This window comes from Diaphorina citri, unplaced genomic scaffold (genome assembly GCF_000475195.1).
Source record: "Diaphorina citri unplaced genomic scaffold, Diaci psyllid genome assembly version 1.1 scaffold50, whole genome shotgun sequence".
NCBI classification, from domain to species: Eukaryota; Metazoa; Arthropoda; class Insecta; order Hemiptera; family Psyllidae; genus Diaphorina; species Diaphorina citri.
The window spans coordinates 363,161-384,533 of NW_007377487.1; the positions used below are offsets into that span (position 1 = coordinate 363,161).

Genomic DNA, 21,373 nt, shown 5'->3' on the forward strand with positions numbered 1-21,373 from the left:
AGAAGCTTTTCAAAGTATTTCTTCAAAGCAGAGCTCAGAATTTCCCTAGTTGAAAAAATGGTTGCTTCATATTCTTTTGTCTTGAACATCTTGGCAAGTGAATTATTGCAGCTTCTAACTCATTTGTCCTCATTCTTTTCTTCTGACCTGTATCCATATGCAAATCCCTCTGAAAAGAAATAAATAAAGGGAAATCGATATTATTTGAAAAGCAAAGTGATTTTGGCTGAATTTTAATTGTGTAGGACTTTTGATAGCTTAATTTTTTTATGTCGAATATTGATTTCATTCTTTTTAGATTGATTAAGAAGCTGTAGGTATCCAAGTTTTTTTTCTTCTTTTTTTTCTATTTTTGATTGTAAAAAAGTCTGTAAGTATTTTTGTAATGAAGTAATCTCTAAGAGTTTTAGTTTTTAATATATTTACCTTTAGTTCTGTGTCTTCAAATTGAAATAAATGTGTTTAACTTTTAGGAACACTTGAACACCTGTTTACTTATTTATTTTTTAATTTATAATACTTATATTGGAAAAGTCAAATCTCTATCGTAAGGTCATAAGATATTCATTTTCCATTCCTTCCTTAAATATTTGATAGACCTTTACAGCCATCTTGCATGTTTTCTAGCTTACAAAAACAATAACATGAATAGCAAGGGTAATTGGTTAGCTAGATTAGAAATTGAGTTATTTTAATTTGTTTATTCAAGCCCATTTTTCCCCCTGAAGATGTTCAACTTTTAACTACTGGATTCCAAGAACCTTTTCAAAGTATGTCTTGAAAGCAGAGCTCAGAATTTGGTTGCTTCATATTCTTTTGTCTTGAACATCTTGGCAAGTGAAATATTGCAGCTTCTAACTCATTTGTCCTCATTCTTTTCTTCTGACCTGTATCCATATGCAAATCCCTCTGAAAAGAAATAAATAAAGGGAAATCGATATTATTTGAAAAGCAAATGTGACTGAATTTTAATGTAGTAGGACTTTTGACAGCTTAATTTTTCCATGTCGAAGTTGAATATTGATTTCATTCTTTTTAGATTGATTAAGAAGCTGTAGGTATCCAAGTTTTTTCTTCTATTTTTGATTGTAAAAAAAGCTGTAAGTATTTTTGTAATGAAGTAATCTCTAAGAGTTTTAGTTTTTAATTTATTTACCTATAGTTCTGTGTCTTCAAATTGAAATAAATGTGTTTCACTTTTAGGAACACTTGAACACCTGTTTACTTATTTATTTTTTAATTTATAATACTTATATTGGAAAAGTCAAATCTCTATCGTAAGGGTTCAGTAATAACACTCTTAGTAAGGCTGTGTGATGCAATAGGCCTACATACTGGACTCTGCACACGGGAATTTCGTTAAAAATTCCCCCATTTCAATGTAACGTAGGGCTGTGATAGTGTGGTCCTACAATAGTTGTGAGGCTTTCAGTTATTCGTTCATTGGTGACTGTGAGCAAATTTCTCACCTAATATCTTCTCTTCTCTATCCGTGAGCAAAGTTCTACATTTGAGGAAATCGATTTGGTCTAAGGTACCTCCATACTCGGGTGGCAAGGCTTCAGGATTCACGAATTTGTGTAACGAGCTAAAGTTATTATTGGAGTTGTGGAAGTGGATCTGAAATCAACAGAAAAGGTTTTTCATTTTCATTCCAGCAGAAGTAGTATCGTAATGATCAGCCATAATGGGATGAACTTTGAAGAAATAAATAAATTGCCATAAATGAACTTTTGAAGAAATAAATAAATTGCCATAAATTGAATCTACTTTGGCATCTGCACAAAACCGCCTGAAAATAGACCAACAGACGTTATTTATACTGCCTGATTAGGACTGAAAAGTCCCATTATTCCAGCAGTAAGCCATATTATTATGTGGTCAAAATCTCAATAGTCCTCTGGATTAAGAGCCGGACGCTCTGACCACTGAGCTACCAAGGCATGGTACCCCCCAGCATTATTGTAAGGAAAACAAGTACTTAGGTAGGTAGCCATGAAAAAACTCATGTCAGGGATGTACCTATGCAAACACAAAATTAGAATTGCTTATCCAGCCTAGGAGCGCTTTGGTAGGTAGCCATGAAAAAACTCATGTCAGGGATGTACCTATGCAAACACAAAATTAGAATTGCTTATCCAGCCTAGGAGCGCTTTGTACTAAAACACTCTGCACCCCCTAGGTCGTGGGTTCGATTCCCACTCGGGGTGAATTTTTCTCAAGGAAAAAAAATCGTTCTCGGAACGGCTGGCTTTCTCCTATCTTGTCAATTCTTAATTCTTTCTTCAATAATTTCAGGACGATAAGACCTAGGTACTTAGCAGTTACAGTTCCTTTTATCAAACCTCTTGCAAAAAAAAGAATTCCAACAGACGAATTTTTTTCGACTTTGTTAATGTGGCAGGATTCCGCAAAAAGAGCTCTTCTACCCAATCACTTACATCCTTCTGTCTCAAATGCTCATGTTTGAGTCGAATATTAAACCTACGTCTACGTACATCCTACAGACCATCTTATGTTGGGTCCGGGTCTCCTACCAGACTGCGAGATTTAGAGCTACCCATCACCAGACCCTGGAAGTCTAGAGCTACCCATCACACATCACAGGACAACTTACATTTTTCTTGCTCTCCTCCGCGAGGAACGGGAACACCAAACTGACGATAGCGTTCAGTAGCATTCCTCCAAGAAGAAGAAGAAGAAGAAGAAGAAGAAGAAGAAGGCCGTCGGAAACAAATCGTTTTGATTTTAGGGTGCACTCAGCCTCGTGAGGACAATTGAGGAACTGGTTGGGATAAAGTCTGATTCTGATATGACCTTAGGAGTTGTAAGACTCTCTTAATCCTGCTTACTGCATTCCTCCATTCACCAAATGATACTCCATCACACGTAGCGGCACCAACTCTGCCTTGCGCGCTCCGATGCGACAATTCGTAGGCGTCAGGTATTTCATAATACCGTACGGAATGCCTTTGAGGTCGAGAAGGAACACCATGCCGTTAGCAGCGGTGTCTGGCTCATCCAGAGTAGCTTCAAGCCAGAGGTCATCTATGTTGGAAAGCTCGTAACATGGCTGTTCGGACACCACTATGTTACCTGAGGACAGACCAAGTGAAAATCATCGATTATCTTGTAGCTAGTATGGCTAGTGGCATGTTCTCATGGAAGCTAGTTATTATTAGATACCTCTTCTTTTTCCTCACTATGTTTCTGAATACAACTTCGAGCTCATAACATGGCTGCTCGGACACCACTATGTTACCTGAGGACAGACCAAGTGAAAATCATCGATTATCTTGTAACTAGTATGGCTAGTGGCATGTTCTCATGGAAGCTAGTTATTATTAGATACCTCTTCTTTTTCCTCACTATGTTTCTGAATACAACTTCCGACAGTGCAATAGTTCTAAACAAAAGCCGACGCGGCACAGAAGGGATCAATGAAATGAGAGCAGGGGATTTGTGTTGAGCTTACTGGAACAAAACAAAATACAAAAAATAAAAAGCCAACTGATAAAAGAGTTAAAAGTACTAAACTGGAAATTTTTTTGGAAAGCAACGGTCTACACGAGGCGGGATTTTTTCAAATGATTAGAGGTACAAGGAGTCGACTCATTCGACCTGCAGGTTGTGAAACCTTTGATAAATAGATACTATTTTTTTTTTTTTTTTTTTTTTTTTTTTTAAAAAGTTTTTTTTCGCTACCTTGAAAATAGACTTGGATCGTTGGATGTGAACTGCCTACGTGAGGGACCGTAACGTAATAGGTACGTACTAGATAGGTATGTTATTCATACTTACTAAATAATGAAAACGGCCACCAAAACCAGGATGTTCTGGAAAACACACACGCCCTTCGTGAGGCTGTGTGATGCAAGAGGCCTACATACTGGACTCTGCACACGGCAATTTCGTTAAAAAGTCCCCCATTTCAATGTAATGTAGGGCTGTGATAGTGTGGTCCTACAATAGTTGTGAGGCTCTCAGTTATTCGTTCATTGATGACTGTGAGCAAATTTCTCACCTAATATCTTCTCTTCTCTATCCGTGAGCAAAGTTCTACATTTGAGGAAATCGATTTGGTCTAAGGTACCTCCATACTCGGGTGGCAAGGCTTCAGGATTCACGAATTTGTGTAACGAGCTAAAGTTATTATTGGAGTTGTGGAAGTGGATCTGAAATCAACAGAAAAGGTTTTTCATTTTCATTTCAGCAGAAGCCAATAAAACACTATAATATAGCAATGAGAATGAAGAGCATACCAACATGGGCTTCTGTTAAAATCGGGTGAAGTGAGGCTGGTAATTCTGGTAAACACCACTTAATTAAATCAAGAAGCGCTTTGCGCTCCGCCCGCGCCCCGCCAAGCCCTCCCTGTAGGGCGTTAAACAAGGTCTTTTTTTAAGTTTGACGGCTATAAGATCAGCCATAATGGGATGAACTTTTGAAGAAATAAATAAATTGCCATAAATTGAATCTACTTTGGCATCTGCACAAAACCGCCTGAAAATAGACCAACAGACGTATCAGTCATAATGGGATGAACTTTTAAAGAAATAAATAAATTGCCATAAATTTAATCTACTTTGGCATCTGCACAAAACCGCCTGAAAATAGACCAACAGACGAATTTTTTTCGACTTTGTTAATGTGGTAGGATTCCGAAAAAAGAGCTCTTCTACCCAACCACTTACATCCTTTTGTCTCAAATGCTCATGTTCGAGTCGAATATTAAAGCTACGTCTACGTACATTCTACAGACCATCTTATGTTGGGTCCGGGTCTCGAACCAGACTGCGTAGAGCTACCCATCACCAGACCCTGGAAGTCTAGAGCTCCCCATCATACATCACAGGACAACTTACATTTTTCTTGCTCTCCTCCGCGAGGAACGGGAACACCAAACTGACGATAGCGTTCAGTAGCATTCCTCCCAAAATTACAAAATTTGGTACAGAGTACAGAGAAATGAGAATCCTATTTTCTTTTTTTGATACTCTGATTCTGAGTTCTGACTTTTCGTTGTTTTCTTTCATTGATTAGATTTTCTTTACTAGATTAAATAAAAAGAAGCCTTTTATACCTATTTTTCCAAGGCAAAATCTTCCTGTGTATAGGGCATCATGGTAGTTCTTGGGAAGTTGTTCAACAGGATATTTGATAGTATTAGGTATAATAAAGGTTGGAACTTTAACTAGCTTTTGAGTAGTAACGGAAGCTTGGAAAGTGATGTATCTCTGTATGTTCAATAAAAGATGAGTAGAGGATAAATTTAGCTTATATTCCATAGATGTGGTTGCGTAGAATTAGAATCGAAGCACGAGGCGTAGTATGCCTCTCATCAGATGGGCGAGAAGAGACACAATACTTCCCATTTAGGTGCTGGGTCAACACGAGAACACCAGAATATACTAGTAAATCTGTTCTAGAACAGGTAACATCGTAACTTCAACTGTTTTCTTGATTTAGGTTCCTCTTCTCCCTTTTGCTTTGAGTTCTTCTAATCCTTTCAGCTGGGCTTCGTCTAAACTCAATCCATTGGTAATGTCGGACATAGGGCTGGTCATTACTAGACGCTTGATAGGAAGATAATGAACACGAGCAGGAATGACTAACACCCTGAAATGAGAGCAGGGGATTTGTGTTGACCTTACTGGAGTGGACAGTGCAATAGTTCTAAACAAAAGCCGACGCGGCACAGAAGGGATCAATGGAATGAGAGCAGGGGATTTGTGTTGAGCTTACTGGAGTGGACAGTGCAATAGTTCTAAACAAAAGCCGACGCGGCACAGAAGGGATCAATAGCTGGAACGAAGAGGATGATTCAAATTTCATGGGACTGCCTATAAGCATTTCTTCTCCTTTAGGTTCTTTATATTATCATTATTGTTGGTCCGAAAAAAAAGCTGATTTTTCAAGGTTTTGTAAATGTTTTTTTGTAACCGGTGAAACATCGAGTCTTTTATTAGTCTTTTTGTGACTTGAAAAATCGTACTAGTTTTTTTTCTCACAAGAGAGGGAAGAAGTATTCTTAGGCTGTGTCCACACATAGCGACTCTTTCGATCGATGTCAATCGGTGGCCGTCGATTATTTTGTGGACACAGCTTTAAAGGCTATCTACTTACTCGATCATAGGCTTTCTGTACATTAAAGTTGCACGCGTGCAAATATCGGAGGTAAATTCTGTCGTCAGGTCCCAGGTGTGGGAAAATACTACAATGCTGCAGTGAGCACCAAAGTTGTGACATAATAACACAAAGAAACTGCATTTACATATTATCATTATGGTTGGTCCGAAAAAATCGTACTAGTTTTTTTTTTTTCTCACAAGAGAGGGAAGAAGTATTCTCTGTGTTCACACATAGCGACTCCTTCGATCGATGTCAATCGGTGGTCGTCGATTATTTTGTGAACACAGCTTTAAAGGATATCTACTTACTCGATCATAGGCTTTCTGTACATTAAAGTTGCACGCGTGCAAATATCGGAGGTAAATTCTGTCGTCAGGTCCCAGGTTGATGTCTGGCTGTTCTTCTTGTACTTTTGCTTTCAGCTCTTCTAATCCTTTGAGCTGGGCTTCGTCTAAACTCAATCCATTGGTAATGTCGGACATAGGGTTGGTCATTACTAGACGCTTGATAGGAAGATAATGAACACGAGCAGGGATGACTAACACCCTGAAATGAGAGCAGGGGATTTTTTTTTTTAAAAAGATGACTGTTCCACCGCCGTTTTTATTTCGTAGCATTGGAACAACTGCTACATTAGACGCTTGTGGCCTGTGTCGTAGCATGCCCATCGCGTAGTATGCCTCTCATCAGATAAGAGACACAATACTTCCCATTTAGGTGCTGGGTCAACACGAGAACACCAGAAAGTAACCCGTTAAAATATTTGCAATCGAAAAAAAAAAAAAAAGATGAGTGTTCCATTGCCGTTTTTATTTCGTAGCAATGGAACAACTGCTACATTAGACGCTTGTGGCCTGTGTCGTAGCATGCCCATCCCGTAGTATGCCTCTCATCAGATGGGCGAGAAGAGACACAATACTTCCCATTTAGGTGCTGGTGTTGAGCTTACTGGAGTGGACAGTGCAATAGTTCTAAACAAAAGCCGACGCGGCACAAGGGATCAAGAAGAGACCGCCTCGACATAATAATACTGGAGTGGACCAATCCTAACTAAGCTTAATCCTAGCTAAAACTTCGGTGACAAGGTTATGTCAAGCTTTTCTATGTCACACCTTTTCGCTCTTTATCAAATTGTCCTCACGAGCCTAAATGCACTCCGAAATAGCCAGAAGCACGTGTTGTCTCAGACTGTTCCCCGAGCACATAACCATACAAACGATCGCTTTAGTGATCTGTCGGAAACTAGTTCAACATGCTAATTTCTTCTGAGGAAGTGTTTCGCAGAAGCGTTTACCCCTTCATGTGAGTTTAATTACAGTTAGTAACTTCCGGAGATCAATAGGCTGTTGATATTAGTATGGTTAGTATAGAAAGAGGCTAACAAAAGTTAACAGGACATGAGGTACACAATAGAGCTGCCTGGAAGAGACTGACAAGAAACGCCGACCTTATACAATAAGTAGGAAAAGGCTAGAAAGAAGAAGAATATAGAAAGAGGCTATGTCGCTCGCTAAACCGGCATCTTTTGTAACTAATTGGTTCCTAATTAGTGAAACAAAGGTGTGGAAATTCTAATCGGAATCAAAAGACCAATGCCAACGCAGCTTTCATTGACGCAGCACTGAAGGGATCAATGAAATGAGAGCAGGGGATTTGTGTTGAGCTTACTGGAGTGGACAGTGCAATAGTTCTAAACAAAAGCCGACGCGGCACAGAAGGGATCAAGAAGAGACCGCCTCGACATAATAATACTGGAGTGGACCAATCCTAACTAAGCTTAATCCTAGCTAAAACTTCGGTGACAAGGTTATATCAAGCTTTTCTATATCACACCTTTTCGCTCTTAATCAAATTAGCTCCTTTATCAAATTGTCCTCACGAGCCTGAATGCACTCCGAAATAGCCAGAAGCACGTGTTGTCTCAGACTGTTCCCCGAGCACATAACCATACAAACGATCGCTTTAGTGATCTGTCGGAAACTAGTTCAACATGCTAATTTCTTCTGAGGAAGTGTTTCACAGAAGCGTTTACCCCTTCATGTGAGTTAGTAACTTCCGGAGATCAATAGGCTGTTGATGTTAGTATAGAAAGAGGCTAACAAAAGTTAACAGGGCATGAGGTACACAATAGAGCTGCCTGGAAGAGACTGACAAGAAACGCCGACCTTATACAATAAGTAGGAAAAGGCTAGAAAGAAGAAGAATATAGAAAGAGGCTATGTCGCTCGCTAAACCGGCATCTTTTGTAACTAATTGGTTCCTAATTAGTGAAACAAAGGTGTGGAAATTCTAATCGGAATCAAAAGACCAATGCCAACGCAGCTTTCATCATTTGTATGCCGTTCACGATTCACGTGTTTGACTTTATATATATTGAGTTCACTGATAACAGATAAGCAAACTGATAACAGATTAGGACAAGAGTGATGGTTCGGAGAATTCAGTTGTGTTGATTAGGAGTCAGGATCATCCGTAGCAGACATATCTACCTATCACCATCACGGTAGACTTCCGAGTTGTGTTCAACTCTCTCTAAGGCCGTTTCGCCTAACCATGCACGTTATGATTAGAGAGTTTTTGCAACCAAAATTGGCGTCCCATTAACGGAACTCTTTACCGTTATTTGACGAAAAATCGTTTCTGCGCATGTGCAGAAACGCGTTTTGGTCAACTTGCGTCCTCAGAAGAGGTGCCCGACGTGAAACGCTCAGCGTATCACGTCAACCACGACGCAAAAAACACGTCGCTAGGAAACCGTACCTTTACGTTTCAATTATCGTCACTTAAGTTAGTACAGTTAGCAATGTAAAAACTCTAAACTGGAGAGGTTTACCTGTGCAGGCAAATTGAAATGGGAATGGGAACAAGAAGTCTTCGGTTTACTCGCCTGTCTGGCGAGCGGAACTGTACGAAAAGTCAATTCTTTTTACCTGCACAGATGTACTTGAGCAGGCAGATCGTAACGTGGAGAGCCAAACCAACATTCGATAAAACGGGCTTAGAATCAAGTTAAAATAACGACTCTAGGTCTTTAAAGAGGCGCCCCACTTCAAGGCCCTGTTTCTGCTGTTTGTCGATGTCGAATTTTGCCCTCCTGTAAAATTTGCTTTTTAGCGCATAGTCCATTTAGAGATTATGTACCAACATTCAAATGTGAACCTCTTCGTGCTTTTTAGCGCATAGTCCATTTAGAGATTATGTACCAACATTCAAATATGAACCGTTTGAACTATAGATAGCTCTTCGTAGGACCCCCTTTGTTTCTAATCAGTCACTTTCAAAACTTCTTATCAACCTTGGCTTGTTGGCTTTTGCGGCGTAATCAAAAACCATTTTATCAAAATCCATTAGACCAAGGAGGTTGGTCACACGATCCCGTTTTGAAATTGGCGGGGTCGTTTTATTTTTATATTTTTAAGAGGTTTGACAGAGGGAATTGTAACTGTTAAGGTCTTATTGTCCCGAAATCTAAGAGCGAAGGAAGACAGGTTAGGAGAAAGCCAGCAAACATTATCCGTTCAGGATAAAATCCGTTCCGGGCGGGAATCGAACCCACGGCCTAACGCCTACAAGGCAGACGCGCTACCAGCCAAGCTAACTAGGCTGGCGGATCGTCCTTTGGAAGTGATTTCTAGCCCATGCACACCTGTCTTTACAGCGGAGGTTCCGGGTTCGATTTCAGCTCTGTACTTATAATTTAGGGTACACTCAGTCTCGTAAGGATTCTGAGGAGCTACTTGGAAAGAGTTTTGTGTGACTGGTGGCTGGATTAGCAATGAAAGAATAAACATTGATAAGTAGTAAATAAGGAAGAATTACCAATGACGTAGGTAGTTACCTACTTAGTAATGCTGTGATACCTAGCCCGCCGAACCGTGATTAATAACAATAATCTAAGTATTATGATTAATATCTGGATATTAGTTACTATGTATGATTAATATTAGGATGGAGTAAATAATATTAGAACAAAGGGAAAATGACTCATCCTTAAAGAAAATTTAGACAAAAATCCCATAATTTTATTACATGGTAGGTATATTTGGGGACCTATAGAACCACATACCTAAATTATTTATAATTCTATGGACTAGGTACATAGGGTATATTGGGTATAGATAACTCCTGATCATTGTTGTTGTTTATTGTTCCATTCAAGAATATTATCATTTATGTATGACGTCTAGGGGTCGCAAATCCCGCACGTTTCCAATCCCGCGGGATCCCGCGCGGGATTTGGCCAATCCCGCGGGATCCAGCGCGGGATCAGACAGAAAAAAAGCTATCCTCCAGAGAGATCTAAAGGAAAACTTTCACGAGTATGCTACTCACAGTAATTTACACTTGGTGAAATCTATTGAGGCACATCTCAACCCTTTGCGAGGACTAAAACTGATCGAGTTGTGTGTTCTGCCTCAGTAGGAGATTCCTTATCTATAGCGTGAACTTTACTCTTGCCAAGTTCACAAAACAGTAGGGATGGATTTGAAATAATGTTTGGAAATGAGGTATGACCTAACTAGTATAGGGTGCAGGGTCGGATTGAGATGTGCCAGGGTCGGGCAGTGTTTTTGCTCACCTACAGTTGGAAGGCCACCCCTCGCTCGACTACATAAAGCAGATCATGAGAGACATGAACGTGACGACATACTACGACCTGAAGAGGAAAGCAGAAGATCGAGAATCATGGCATATAGTAATGAGAATGAAGAGCATACGAACATGGGCTTCTGTTAAAATCGGGTGAAATGAGGCTGGTAATTCTGTTAAACAACACTTAATTAAATTAAGAAGCGCTTTGCGCTCCGCCCGCGCCCCGCCAAGCCCTCCCTGTAGGGCGTTAAACAAGGTCTTTTTTTAAGTTTGACGGCTATAAAATACCTACAGTATAACAGTACCTACATTTTAGGGTACTGATTTATTAGGATCAGTGATTTTCTCCCAATATCTTTCCAAGCGGAAAAAATAGGGGATTGATGATAAAGGTGCTTTCGCTACCTTGAAAATAGACTTGGATCGTTGTGGATGTAAACTGCCTACGTGAGGGACCGTAGCGTAAGGTACGTACTAGATAGGTATGTTATTCATACTTACTAAATAATGAAAACGGCCACCAAAACCAGGATGTTCTGGAAAACACACACGGCTTTCGCTACCTTGAAAATAGACTTGGATCGTTGGATGTGAACTGCCTACGTGAGGGACCGTAGCGTAGGTACGTACTAGATAGGTATGTTATTCATACTTACTAAATAATGAAAACGGCCACCAAAACCAGGATGTTCTGGAAAACACACACGGTAGACAGAAAAAAAAGCTATCCTTCAGAGAGACCTAAAGGAAAACTTTCACCAGTATGCTACTCACGGTAATTTACACTTGGTGAAATCTATTGAGGCACATCTCAACCCTTTGCGAGCACTAAAACTGATCGAGTTGTGTGTTCTGCCTCAGTAGGAGATTCCTTATCTATGGGAGACCTAAAGGAAAACTTTCACGAGTATGCTACTCACAGTAATTTACACTTGGTCAAATCTATTGAGGCACATCTCAACCCTTTGCGAGCACTAAAACTGATCGAGTTGTGTGTTCTGCCTCAGTAGGAGATTCCTTATCTATAGCGTGAACTTTACTCTTGCCAAGTTCACAAAACAGTAGGGATGGATTTGAAATAATGTTTGGAAATGAGGTATGACCTAACTAGTAGCGTGCAGGGTCGGATTGAGATGTGCCAGGGTCGGGCAGTGTTTTTGCTCACCTACAGTTGGAAGGCCACCCCTCGACTACATAAAGCAGATCATGAGAGACATGAACGTAACAACATACTACGACCTGAAGAGGAAAGCAGAAGATCGAGAATCATGGCGTACTGCTGCAAACCAGCCCCTCGGCTGTTAACCAATGATGATGACTGTGGATTTGTGGACCAAAGCAGAGTTTTAGCGGTCAAGATTTCACGAGTTCGGCTAAAACTTGTGGCATCCAATCATTAATTTTTTCCCAGTGCAGCCTGAGTGGAACCGGAAAAAGACAGTAGTACGCCATTGCCCAGATGATCCACCCATTCGCATAATATCATGTTGAGTGATCCATTTCACGACGAATCACTGAATTTAAGCATTATTATTTTATCATCATTGCATACGAGTAATTAGCCACTACATATTTTCAATTTAGATGTTTTTGCAGGAAAGTGTGCGTAGTTGTTTTATGGACAAAGATACACAATCCTACAAACAATACTGAAAGGATCCCTAGAAGGAAGAAGAAGAGGACGAGGAAGAAAACGAACATCTTGGATGCAGAACCTGAGAGAATGGTATCAAGAAACAAACACATCCCTATATCAAATAGTAAAGAGGCACCAGAAACGGCGGAACACATCATATGTGAATGTGGTGTTGCCTCTCACAAACGACTGCTTTACTTCTCAAGGATGATCATAACACCTAAAGAAGTCAAAGAAATCAGTCCTAAAAGAACCCTGGCCTTCGTAAGAAGTCTAGGGCTCTTCTAGGAAAAAAATAAAGGGAATGTCACAAAAGATCTAACCAGGTCGCAGTGACCAAGGGCGTTTATTAAAGCCGATGGCCCTACCTTTACCAATATATCAAATAGTTCAAGATCCAATAAGATTAGCCAATTTGATCACCAACGTTCAGTAATGGACATGGTACTAGAAGAAGAAGAAGAAGAAAAAGAAGAAGAAGAAGAAGAAGAAGAAGAAGAAGAAGGCCGTCGGAAACAAATCGTTTTGATTTTAGGGTGCACTCAGCCTCGTGAGGACAATTGAGGAACTTATCAAATAGTTCAAGATCCAATAAGATTAGCCAATTTGATCACCAACGTTCAGTAATAAAAAAAAAAAAAAAAGAAGATTACCTTTGTACAGACCGGCTCTTCCCTCTTCTCCTACAATAGTATGATAGCAATCCACAGCACCTCGGTAGCTAGTTAGTATGGGGAGAACTGAATAGCCAGTGTCCAAGTTGTCTATTATAGTCCGCGTGCCTTGTAGGTGAAGTCTGCAAATTCGAATAGGACTGAGCCTTGAAGGTAAAAGCCCCAAGAAATGATGGGAGAATTGTGCTGAGGGCCTTCTTAATTATGTTCTACCTTATCAGTTGTACTAGATGAGTCTGATGACGTTAGTTATGAGATTAGCATTTTATGTAGAACATCAAGTCAGGATATCGCAATGAGTCCAACATCAACTCTGCTTATTTTTTTTTATTTTATAAGTTTCCATTTATTGGTTTTTCAGAACAATTCTCTCATCAAATAAATGGTTAACAAATGGTATACCCATCCGTAAAAGCCGGAGCTTGTGCTTATACATATACACATACTCCTCGAATAGGACTGAGCCTTGAAGGTAAAAGCCCCAAGAAATGATGGGAGAATTGTGCTGAGGGCCTTCTCAATCATGTTGTACCTTATCAGTGGTACTTCTGAGTAGATGAGTCTGATGACGTTAGTCATGAGATTAGCATTTTATGTAGAACATCAAGTCAGGATATCGCAATGAGTCCAAAATCAACATGTTATTCCCCTTATTATTTTCGACGTGACCAATCGCTTCCAAATTTCTAAAGGCGATCCCGCTTGCAAAAAAACATTCGACCAAGGAGGTTGGTCACACGATCCCGTTTTGAAATTGGCGGGGTCGTTTTATTTTTATATTTTTAAGAGGTTTGACAGAGGGAATTGTAACTGTTAAGGTCTTATTGTCCCGAAATCTAAGAGCGAAGGAAGACAGGTTAGGAGAAAAGGAGAAGAACGTCTGAAACAACCAGTGCCGTAAACCCGGCCGTCACTTCAATTTCAGAATCCGTGTCTGAGTTTTTCGGGATTGCGCCCTGAAAATAAGGTCATACACACAATGAAGAATTTCTAAACATGAGCCTTGTTTTGATTCCGAGAACGAACCTCGTCTGTGTTACGATATAGTGCGACCCAGGCGGGATCCGAACCCGCGACCAAGCACTAACAAAGCGGACGCGCTACTTTCCAGGCTAAAACTAGGCTGACGTCACTTGGTTTTAGGCTATTTTTTTTTCTTCTTCTTCTTTTCTTGCTTGATAGAGGAAACAGTAACTGCTAAGGTCTTATCGTCCCGAAAGCGAAGAGAGAACGAGGAGAGGATAAGAGAAAGCAAGCCGTTCCGAAAACGAACCTTATCTGTTTAGGATAATATCCAAGGTGCGAACTTTATCCTAACACAGACAAGGTTCGTTCTCGGAACGGCTAGTTTTATGCTATCCCATCCTCCTTAGTCCTATTTTTCATTCAAATGTCAATACACATTGTCATTGCATTTTTTCAATGTTGGGGATAGAAAAAAAATTGAAAACTTTTTGATAGTGGGGTTAGGAAAGGACAATCAAAAATCAGCTGATGAAATTTTCGAGGTTGAAAACTTGGAATTCACTCCGTTCACTCACCCATCTGGTATGTTGCTTGTCTTGATAATCCGTGATGACAGCATAGGATAGCTTGTGAACTAGAATATTGATCAAGTAGCGTAACAAACCCAGAACCACGGTAGGTACAATCAGAACCCACACTGGGAGCATACGACCTGTGCAGACAAACAAAATAGTCAAATTTTTAATTTTATTATTTGAAGGGCCAAGAGGAAGAACAGACTAAGCCAAAATAATCAAATTATTAATTTTATTAATTGAGGGGTCAAGAGGAAAAAAGATTAAGTCACACATCCCTCTGATATTTGGAGTTAAAGTCTAGGAGTTGCACACAGATGTATCGGTTAACTTCTAAACTTTAGATGATATTGCTAGAGTGCGTTTCAGACTGTGACTTAGTCCAAAAAACTGAGAAAAAATTGGATTTTGTGGGTTAAATATTCCTGGTCACCTAACTTGCTGAGGACTGCCCCAGACCAGAATGCAACACAGTCCGTCCAGGAACACATCAAATATTCCCGGTCTCTCACTAGCAATGTCACACCTACCTTGCTGAGGACTCCCTCAGATCCGACACAGTCTATCCCGGAACACATAAAATATTCCCGATCTTTCACTAGCAATGTCACACCTACCTTGCTGAGGACTCCCCCAGACCAGGATCCGACATAATCCGTCCCGGAACACATCAAATATTCCCGGTCTCTCACTAGCAATGTCACTCTGTACTGTCTCTACTAGGGAGGCTGAGTAGAACGGACAAGTGACAGCTAAACTCAGACATTTGAGGAGGAGGTGCTGACCGAATGCTGTCACCGAGGCTGTGGTCCACTCTTTGGACAACGGACTAAACTTGGACACCACGTCTTCCACCGCTAGTGTCATGCCTGAAAATTGAAATAATTAATTTTTTTTTCTTGCAACAGGTTTGATAGAGGGAACTGTAACTGCTAAGGTCTTATTGTCCTGAAGTAAAGAAAGAAGGAAGACAGGATAGGAGAAAGCCAGCTATACAAGCTAACTAGGCCTGGCTACCTGTTATTTCTTACATGACATTTTATGAGCAAAAAATCTCACCCTCAAGTCAGACTGAAACAAATTTTGGCTGATTGGCCAAATCAGTCTAATGTTTGAAATTGATGCTTCAGTGAGTTCAGTGCAGTTTGAGGTTGTAGTTAACATAACCACAACCTGAGAGCCAGTATTTTGTTTCTGCCGTGGCTGAGATTCAAATCTAGCACCTCTCAGGTTGAGAGGCAGTGATCACTCAGCCACAGAGAAGGACCAATCACCACAGCTTACCCCTGACTATAAGTACACTGCCAACACCTTTCCACAGAGACGAGGCTTGTTGCCTTCGTAAGAGTCGTATAGTCACTGGAATAATGGACAAAGGCTCCAGACGATAATTCCAAGAGGAGTAGTGAACCTGTGAAAAACAATTAAAATATATTTAATGTACTGCTCTGATACAAATTTCATACAAGACAGAATAAAACTAATCAGTTCACATTTTTCATTTCAGGTGGTAGGTCAGTTTCAAGTTGATGAAATTTGACATTTTGTAGTTGAAGAGTGAATGCAGAAAACCAGTTGCAATAACACTGAATGTACTAGGTTCAATCAGACCATTGTCTTGGTGGTAGGTATAGTGGATAGACAGACCTACCTGACATTGTCTTCGTAATACAATAAATGGATGACACAGTAAATTTTCTGTAAGGAGAGAAACTATTGTCAAACCACATCCTGCCCACTTCTGTACCAAGGCATCTGAAAAAGTACAAAATAAAGTGATTAATGAGAAGACACAACAATGAAAAAGAAAGCTCTTTTTAGTGTTTTAAAATTTAACCTAACCCTAAAAACACTGGTCACTGCTCATTTGTGAAAGCTCTAATGCTGCCTGGATTGTACATATTACTGTGTAGGTACCTATTTCCTATGGGGATTTGATTAATGTAGTCCATGGAAGATTTTTTGTCTTTTAAGCTTAGGAATGTCTTTAGCTGGTGATTTTTATGGCTGTTTGATCTACCCCCATGTTTCATTGGTCCACAGAACCATTTTGCTCAAAACACCCAAGAGATTGGATGTGTTAAATTGTTAAATATTGCATCATGCCTAGGTACACCCAAGTTCCTAATTTCGTCTCAATCTAAAGTTGGTAAACCCCACCATAATTGTAAGTTATTTTCTTAAGTAAAAGTTGCTCAATAATACATTAATGACCTTCATTTTCAACCACTATACTTACTTCTTCCCGTTAGTCTCACCATTGCTGTACCATCACTTACCGTGTTCTTGTGACGAAATCTCCTCCAAAGTTCTCTGCACCTAATTTTAGTTTTATTTTATCGTTGATAACCCACTAATCAAGTTGATAACTCATCGATCAAGGTGAGTTATCAACTTGAAAAATGAAGTTTAAATGTTTAAAATAGTTAAGTGCCCAGGCCGATGCATCACATAATTGAGACAATAGACTTTTTGAACAGGTATGCACACACAGACATTTCCTATAGGTAGGTAGCTAGACACACTATTAGACTTGACTAGAGACTTGCAGTCTTCAACCAGTTGCACCATGATACACGGTGCACCGTGCATCCTTGAGAACATTCTCGCTATTGTTCCCACGAATACAAATACTCAAATAGTGGCCATTTATACTGTACAAATCGTCTCTCAGAACACAAAGAGACGTAAGCCACAAATTTTCCACAAATGTGGCTTACGCTCCTTTGTTATTGTGAGGGACGAAATATAGGACTAAAGCCGCGGGCCACAAAGTGAGTTTAAATTAAACTCGGTTTAAGTACTCTCGGAAAGCAATCTGATTGGTCAATTAAAAAAAAAAAAAAAAGCTAATCAGATTTCTTAAACCGAAATTAAAACTTTTAAACGGAGTTTAAAGGCACTTTGTGGCCCAACGGGTAAAGAATCCCTTTACTCCACAGCCTTGCCCCACGATTGCATGAGTTCAGGTATATTGAGAACAAATTGTTATACCGCTGCGGGGATCGAACCCACGCTCTTCATATTGCAGGACACTTACCGTCATCCACAGTGGATTAGTCTCTCTAGGCTGTGGAGAACAACTATGGTTGAACAAGTAGGAGATAACACCAGGATAGAACCGTTGAGCACAACCATCGAGCATAATTTTTTCGGAGCATAAAAATAACGGTTTTAAGCAGACACGTGACTGGAACCTGGTACCTACCTATTCCACGACCCTACTTCCAGATCCGCAGATCCGCTGAAGTTAAGCAACGTTCAGTGTGGTCGGTATCTGGATAGGAAACCATCTGGGAAATCGAGTGCTATTCTCCTCAATTTTTTGTCGCTGAATGGAGTTTCAACAGTCGATAGGTATCTATCTGGCACACGGTACTCTAAAGTTTTGACGTCTGTGCCCTATAGGTAACACCAAAGTATGGAAAAGTATTTACAATTCCATATTTCAATCTAATTCGTCCAAATTCAAAATTCTGCTTTTCCATTGGCTATTACACTTGTAAGATACTTTTCCATACTTTGGTGATATGAGGCACTGAAGTTAAGCAACGTTCAGTGTGGTCGGTATCTGGATAGGAAACCATCTGGGAAATCGAGTGCTATTTTCCTCAATTTTTGTCGCTGAATGGAGTTTCAACAGTCGATAGGTATCTGGCACACGGTACTCTGAAGTTTTGACGTCTGGTAAAGGAGAAAACTGAGGGTCGAGGGGAGGGGCGGGCCCCCTCGCCCCATCTATATACGGCCCTGAATTTTGCGTACAAAATGAAAAGAAAACAATGTAAAATATATACTATATAGATACATAACATTTATTTAGAGGTAGGTAACATCAAGACTCAAGAGGTAGCATTTATTTATTTAGGCTGGTACTACAGCAGGTGGGTAAATGTTTATTTATCAATTTATCATACTATTCATACTCAGACTACCGGAGTAGACTTACCTACGACCGAATAATCTCTGAGTAGGTATATAATCTTGAAATCTCTTTGATTTTAATCATGCCGAGACATTTCTGAATCCCGGATTTGCGAACTTGTGTTCGCGTTCTCGCGAGATGTGCGTTCTACACTTAAGTACATGGCCCAATAAATAGGCTGCATGGTCGAAAATCGAAGAATACCTACCTACTTTTGGAACTATCTAACATAAGAGCGAATCCAGGGTTGGTAGGAAGATTGAATCACCAATTTTTAAAATTATTCTGTACCTACCAAATAATTATGTACATAAGAACTTGACTGCGGGAGTAAAGGGATTTTTCAGTCTCATTCTGGCAGGATTTTCGTAGAGAAGCTTAACCTAACCTTTAGGGCTGTTTGCCCCTACACCTAAGCCTCGGAGTGGGCTTTTTGTCTATGTATGGACAGGGTTCTATATTATATTTCTTCGTGTAGGCTAGATAGCACTTAGCTGTTAGCCTGTTAAGATCTCTGAGTGAATTCTACGTATCACTTCACCTATTTGTTTTTCTTGGTGTAAGGATCAAGTTCTCTGCCCACGTACAAAAATCTTTACCACAAACATCTGTTAAACACGAAAAGGAAAATCTTTCAGGCCTTTAAAGAACCGTGTAGATAAAGCTTATAAGTCTTATAACATACTAAAGTAAAGGCTTATAACATAAGTACTAAAGACCAAAATGTGTGTGATGAAATGATGAAAATGTTGCTAGTTGGTACTTACGTGTCACTATTTCATCTTTGATGAAATCAATTCGGGTCAGAAGGGTCTAAGTGCACGGCCAGAACGGCGAATAAACCACTGACCACTGAGCCTCGCCGAGACTATCGACCATTGCAGAAAAAATACTAGGCTTAATTATTTCTTGATTTTCTGTGAGGGTCGGTACTATGGTCAAGGCTCCGGGTCATCATCCATTCTGGAATAAGGGAGTCCATCTTGGTTTCTCTCTAGTCTTGCAGATCCCACTCAAGCTTCATGCAAATCTGAAATTCGAGAGAAATTGACTCTCAACACGCGGCCAAAAGCGTCAAGGCCCAAGGCCCTTGTCGTTCGAAAAAAAAAACGTATGGTGAAACTCACAAGTGGAAACAGGCTTTTAGCTGTAACTGTCTTAACGTCACAAAAACAAACTGAGAAGAAATAGAGGATAGGAGAAAGCTAGCCGTTCCGAGAACGACCCTTATCTGTTTAGGATAAATTCCGCCCCGGACGAGAATTGAACCCGCGATCTAGCGCTTACAAGGTATAGGAAATCTGGAAAAGTTCCGGATAGTAAAATACTTAAGGTGGATTTGACCAATATTTTTTCAGCTCTTAGGAGGCCTGTTAAGCTCAACCTGTGTTCCATTTGATTTGTATAAGCTTAACGGGGCTGTTAAGCTTACAGGCTGGTAAGAGCTAAAAAGATTTGTGAAACCCACCCCTAGTGAATGAAGCAAAACGGCCGTTCTTTGAACGCCAAAAAATGGTAATATTTACCCCAAACGCCGCGCGCCGATGTTCACTTTGTTTATTTTCTCTTGGGTCGACATTATGCTACAGTTGATGGTCGATTCTCCGTTGCAGAAGCCTCCTTAATTTAAGGGGCAAGTTTTGGGATCAATTCAATTTGAAGAAACCGTTCACCTAACTGATGAAAATTTGTAACTTACCAGTTGGAATTTGGTGATGTACTTCTTCCACCACAGGTACTTCTGGACTTCGGGACCGAGGGCGGCCAGGAAGTAGTAGAGTATAGGGAATCTGGAAAAGTTCCGGATAATAAAATACCTATTTGGTGGATTTGACCAATATTTTTTCAGCTCTTTAGGAGGCCTGTTAAGCTTAAAACCTGTGTTCCATTTGATTTGTATAAGCTTAACGGGGCTGTTAAGTTTACAGGCTGGTAAGAGCTAAAAAGATTTGTGAAACCCACCCCTACACCCCTAGTGAATGAAGCAAAACGGCCGTTCTTTGAACGCCAAAAAATGGTAATATTTACCCCAAACGCCGCGCGCCGATGTTCACTTTGCCCGCACTTCCCCTAAAAGAAACCTCACACCAAAACCGTCCGACCCTCACCACCGATGTGATTGTAAGGAGAATCCGAAATCGAATGCGAACTGCATAGACAATTTGGTTCGTTTAATCCTAATTTAGACTTTAATCTGAATTTTCAACTCCAGGTACTGCGACTGGAAAATCCACATAGAAAACCAGATTATCCCCAATGTTTTTGCATGTTAACGGGAGATGTCGGCCTTCGCTAAAGTTATGGCTTAATTATTTGATATTATTATCATCATTATTACCTATTAATATTTTATTTAATGATTATTATTATCACCTATTTTAATTGGGGAGGGGGGCTGAAAACAGGTGTCAGAGCGAGTAGAGCAGTAAATTAATAAACGAGATTAGATAATTAAGAGCAAGAATATGTTGCTGAGATCAAACAATACAATGATCTCAACTTGATTTATTATTATCACCTAGGTATTTTAATTGTTATTATTAATATTATTGTAGGTAACATTTCATTATTATTGTAGTTTCTTTTTGGTTGGGGAGGGGGGCTGAAAACAGGTGTCAGAGCGGGTAGAGCAGTAAATTAATAAACGAGATTAGATAATTAAGAGCAAGAATATGTTGCTGAGATCAAACAATACAATGATCTCAACTTGATTATGGTGGAGAATTGGAGATATGTGATTCTACTTTAAAGCAAGTATCTTCCCCTATGTAGATGGTTTTAGCTTTCGTACCCATCAACATTATATACATTGAAACTTAGTAAAATGATTAAAACAGTGACCTTTTTAAATTCCAATCTTTAAAACTACATT

The 21,373-nt window shown here is 39.9% G+C and overlaps 2 protein-coding genes across 2 annotated transcripts; both read right to left on the reverse strand.

The window, feature by feature from the left end:
• Positions 1 to 567: 567 nt before the first annotated feature.
• On the reverse strand, positions 568 to 11,566 carry LOC103515937. Its single transcript, XM_026828143.1, has 9 exons — positions 11,382 to 11,566; positions 6,363 to 6,678; positions 5,520 to 5,619; positions 4,866 to 4,930; positions 4,025 to 4,175; positions 2,860 to 3,096; positions 2,618 to 2,682; positions 1,470 to 1,620; positions 568 to 909 (listed from the first exon to the last, which is right to left on the reverse strand). Exons 2-9 carry the CDS (start codon positions 6,624 to 6,626, stop codon positions 860 to 862), a joined length of 1,083 nt encoding a protein of 360 aa, XP_026683944.1. The 5' UTR covers positions 6,627 to 6,678; positions 11,382 to 11,566; the 3' UTR covers positions 568 to 859.
• On the reverse strand, positions 6,671 to 17,168 carry LOC103515946 (solute carrier family 25 member 46). Its single transcript, XM_026828151.1, has 9 exons — positions 17,100 to 17,168; positions 16,856 to 16,889; positions 16,228 to 16,331; positions 15,861 to 15,987; positions 15,194 to 15,445; positions 14,577 to 14,713; positions 13,906 to 13,991; positions 13,015 to 13,175; positions 6,671 to 6,678 (listed from the first exon to the last, which is right to left on the reverse strand). The coding sequence occupies exons 1-9, from the start codon at positions 17,166 to 17,168 to the stop codon at positions 6,671 to 6,673; spliced, it is 978 nt and encodes a 325-aa protein (XP_026683952.1).
• Positions 17,169 to 21,373: the final 4,205 nt, after the last annotated feature.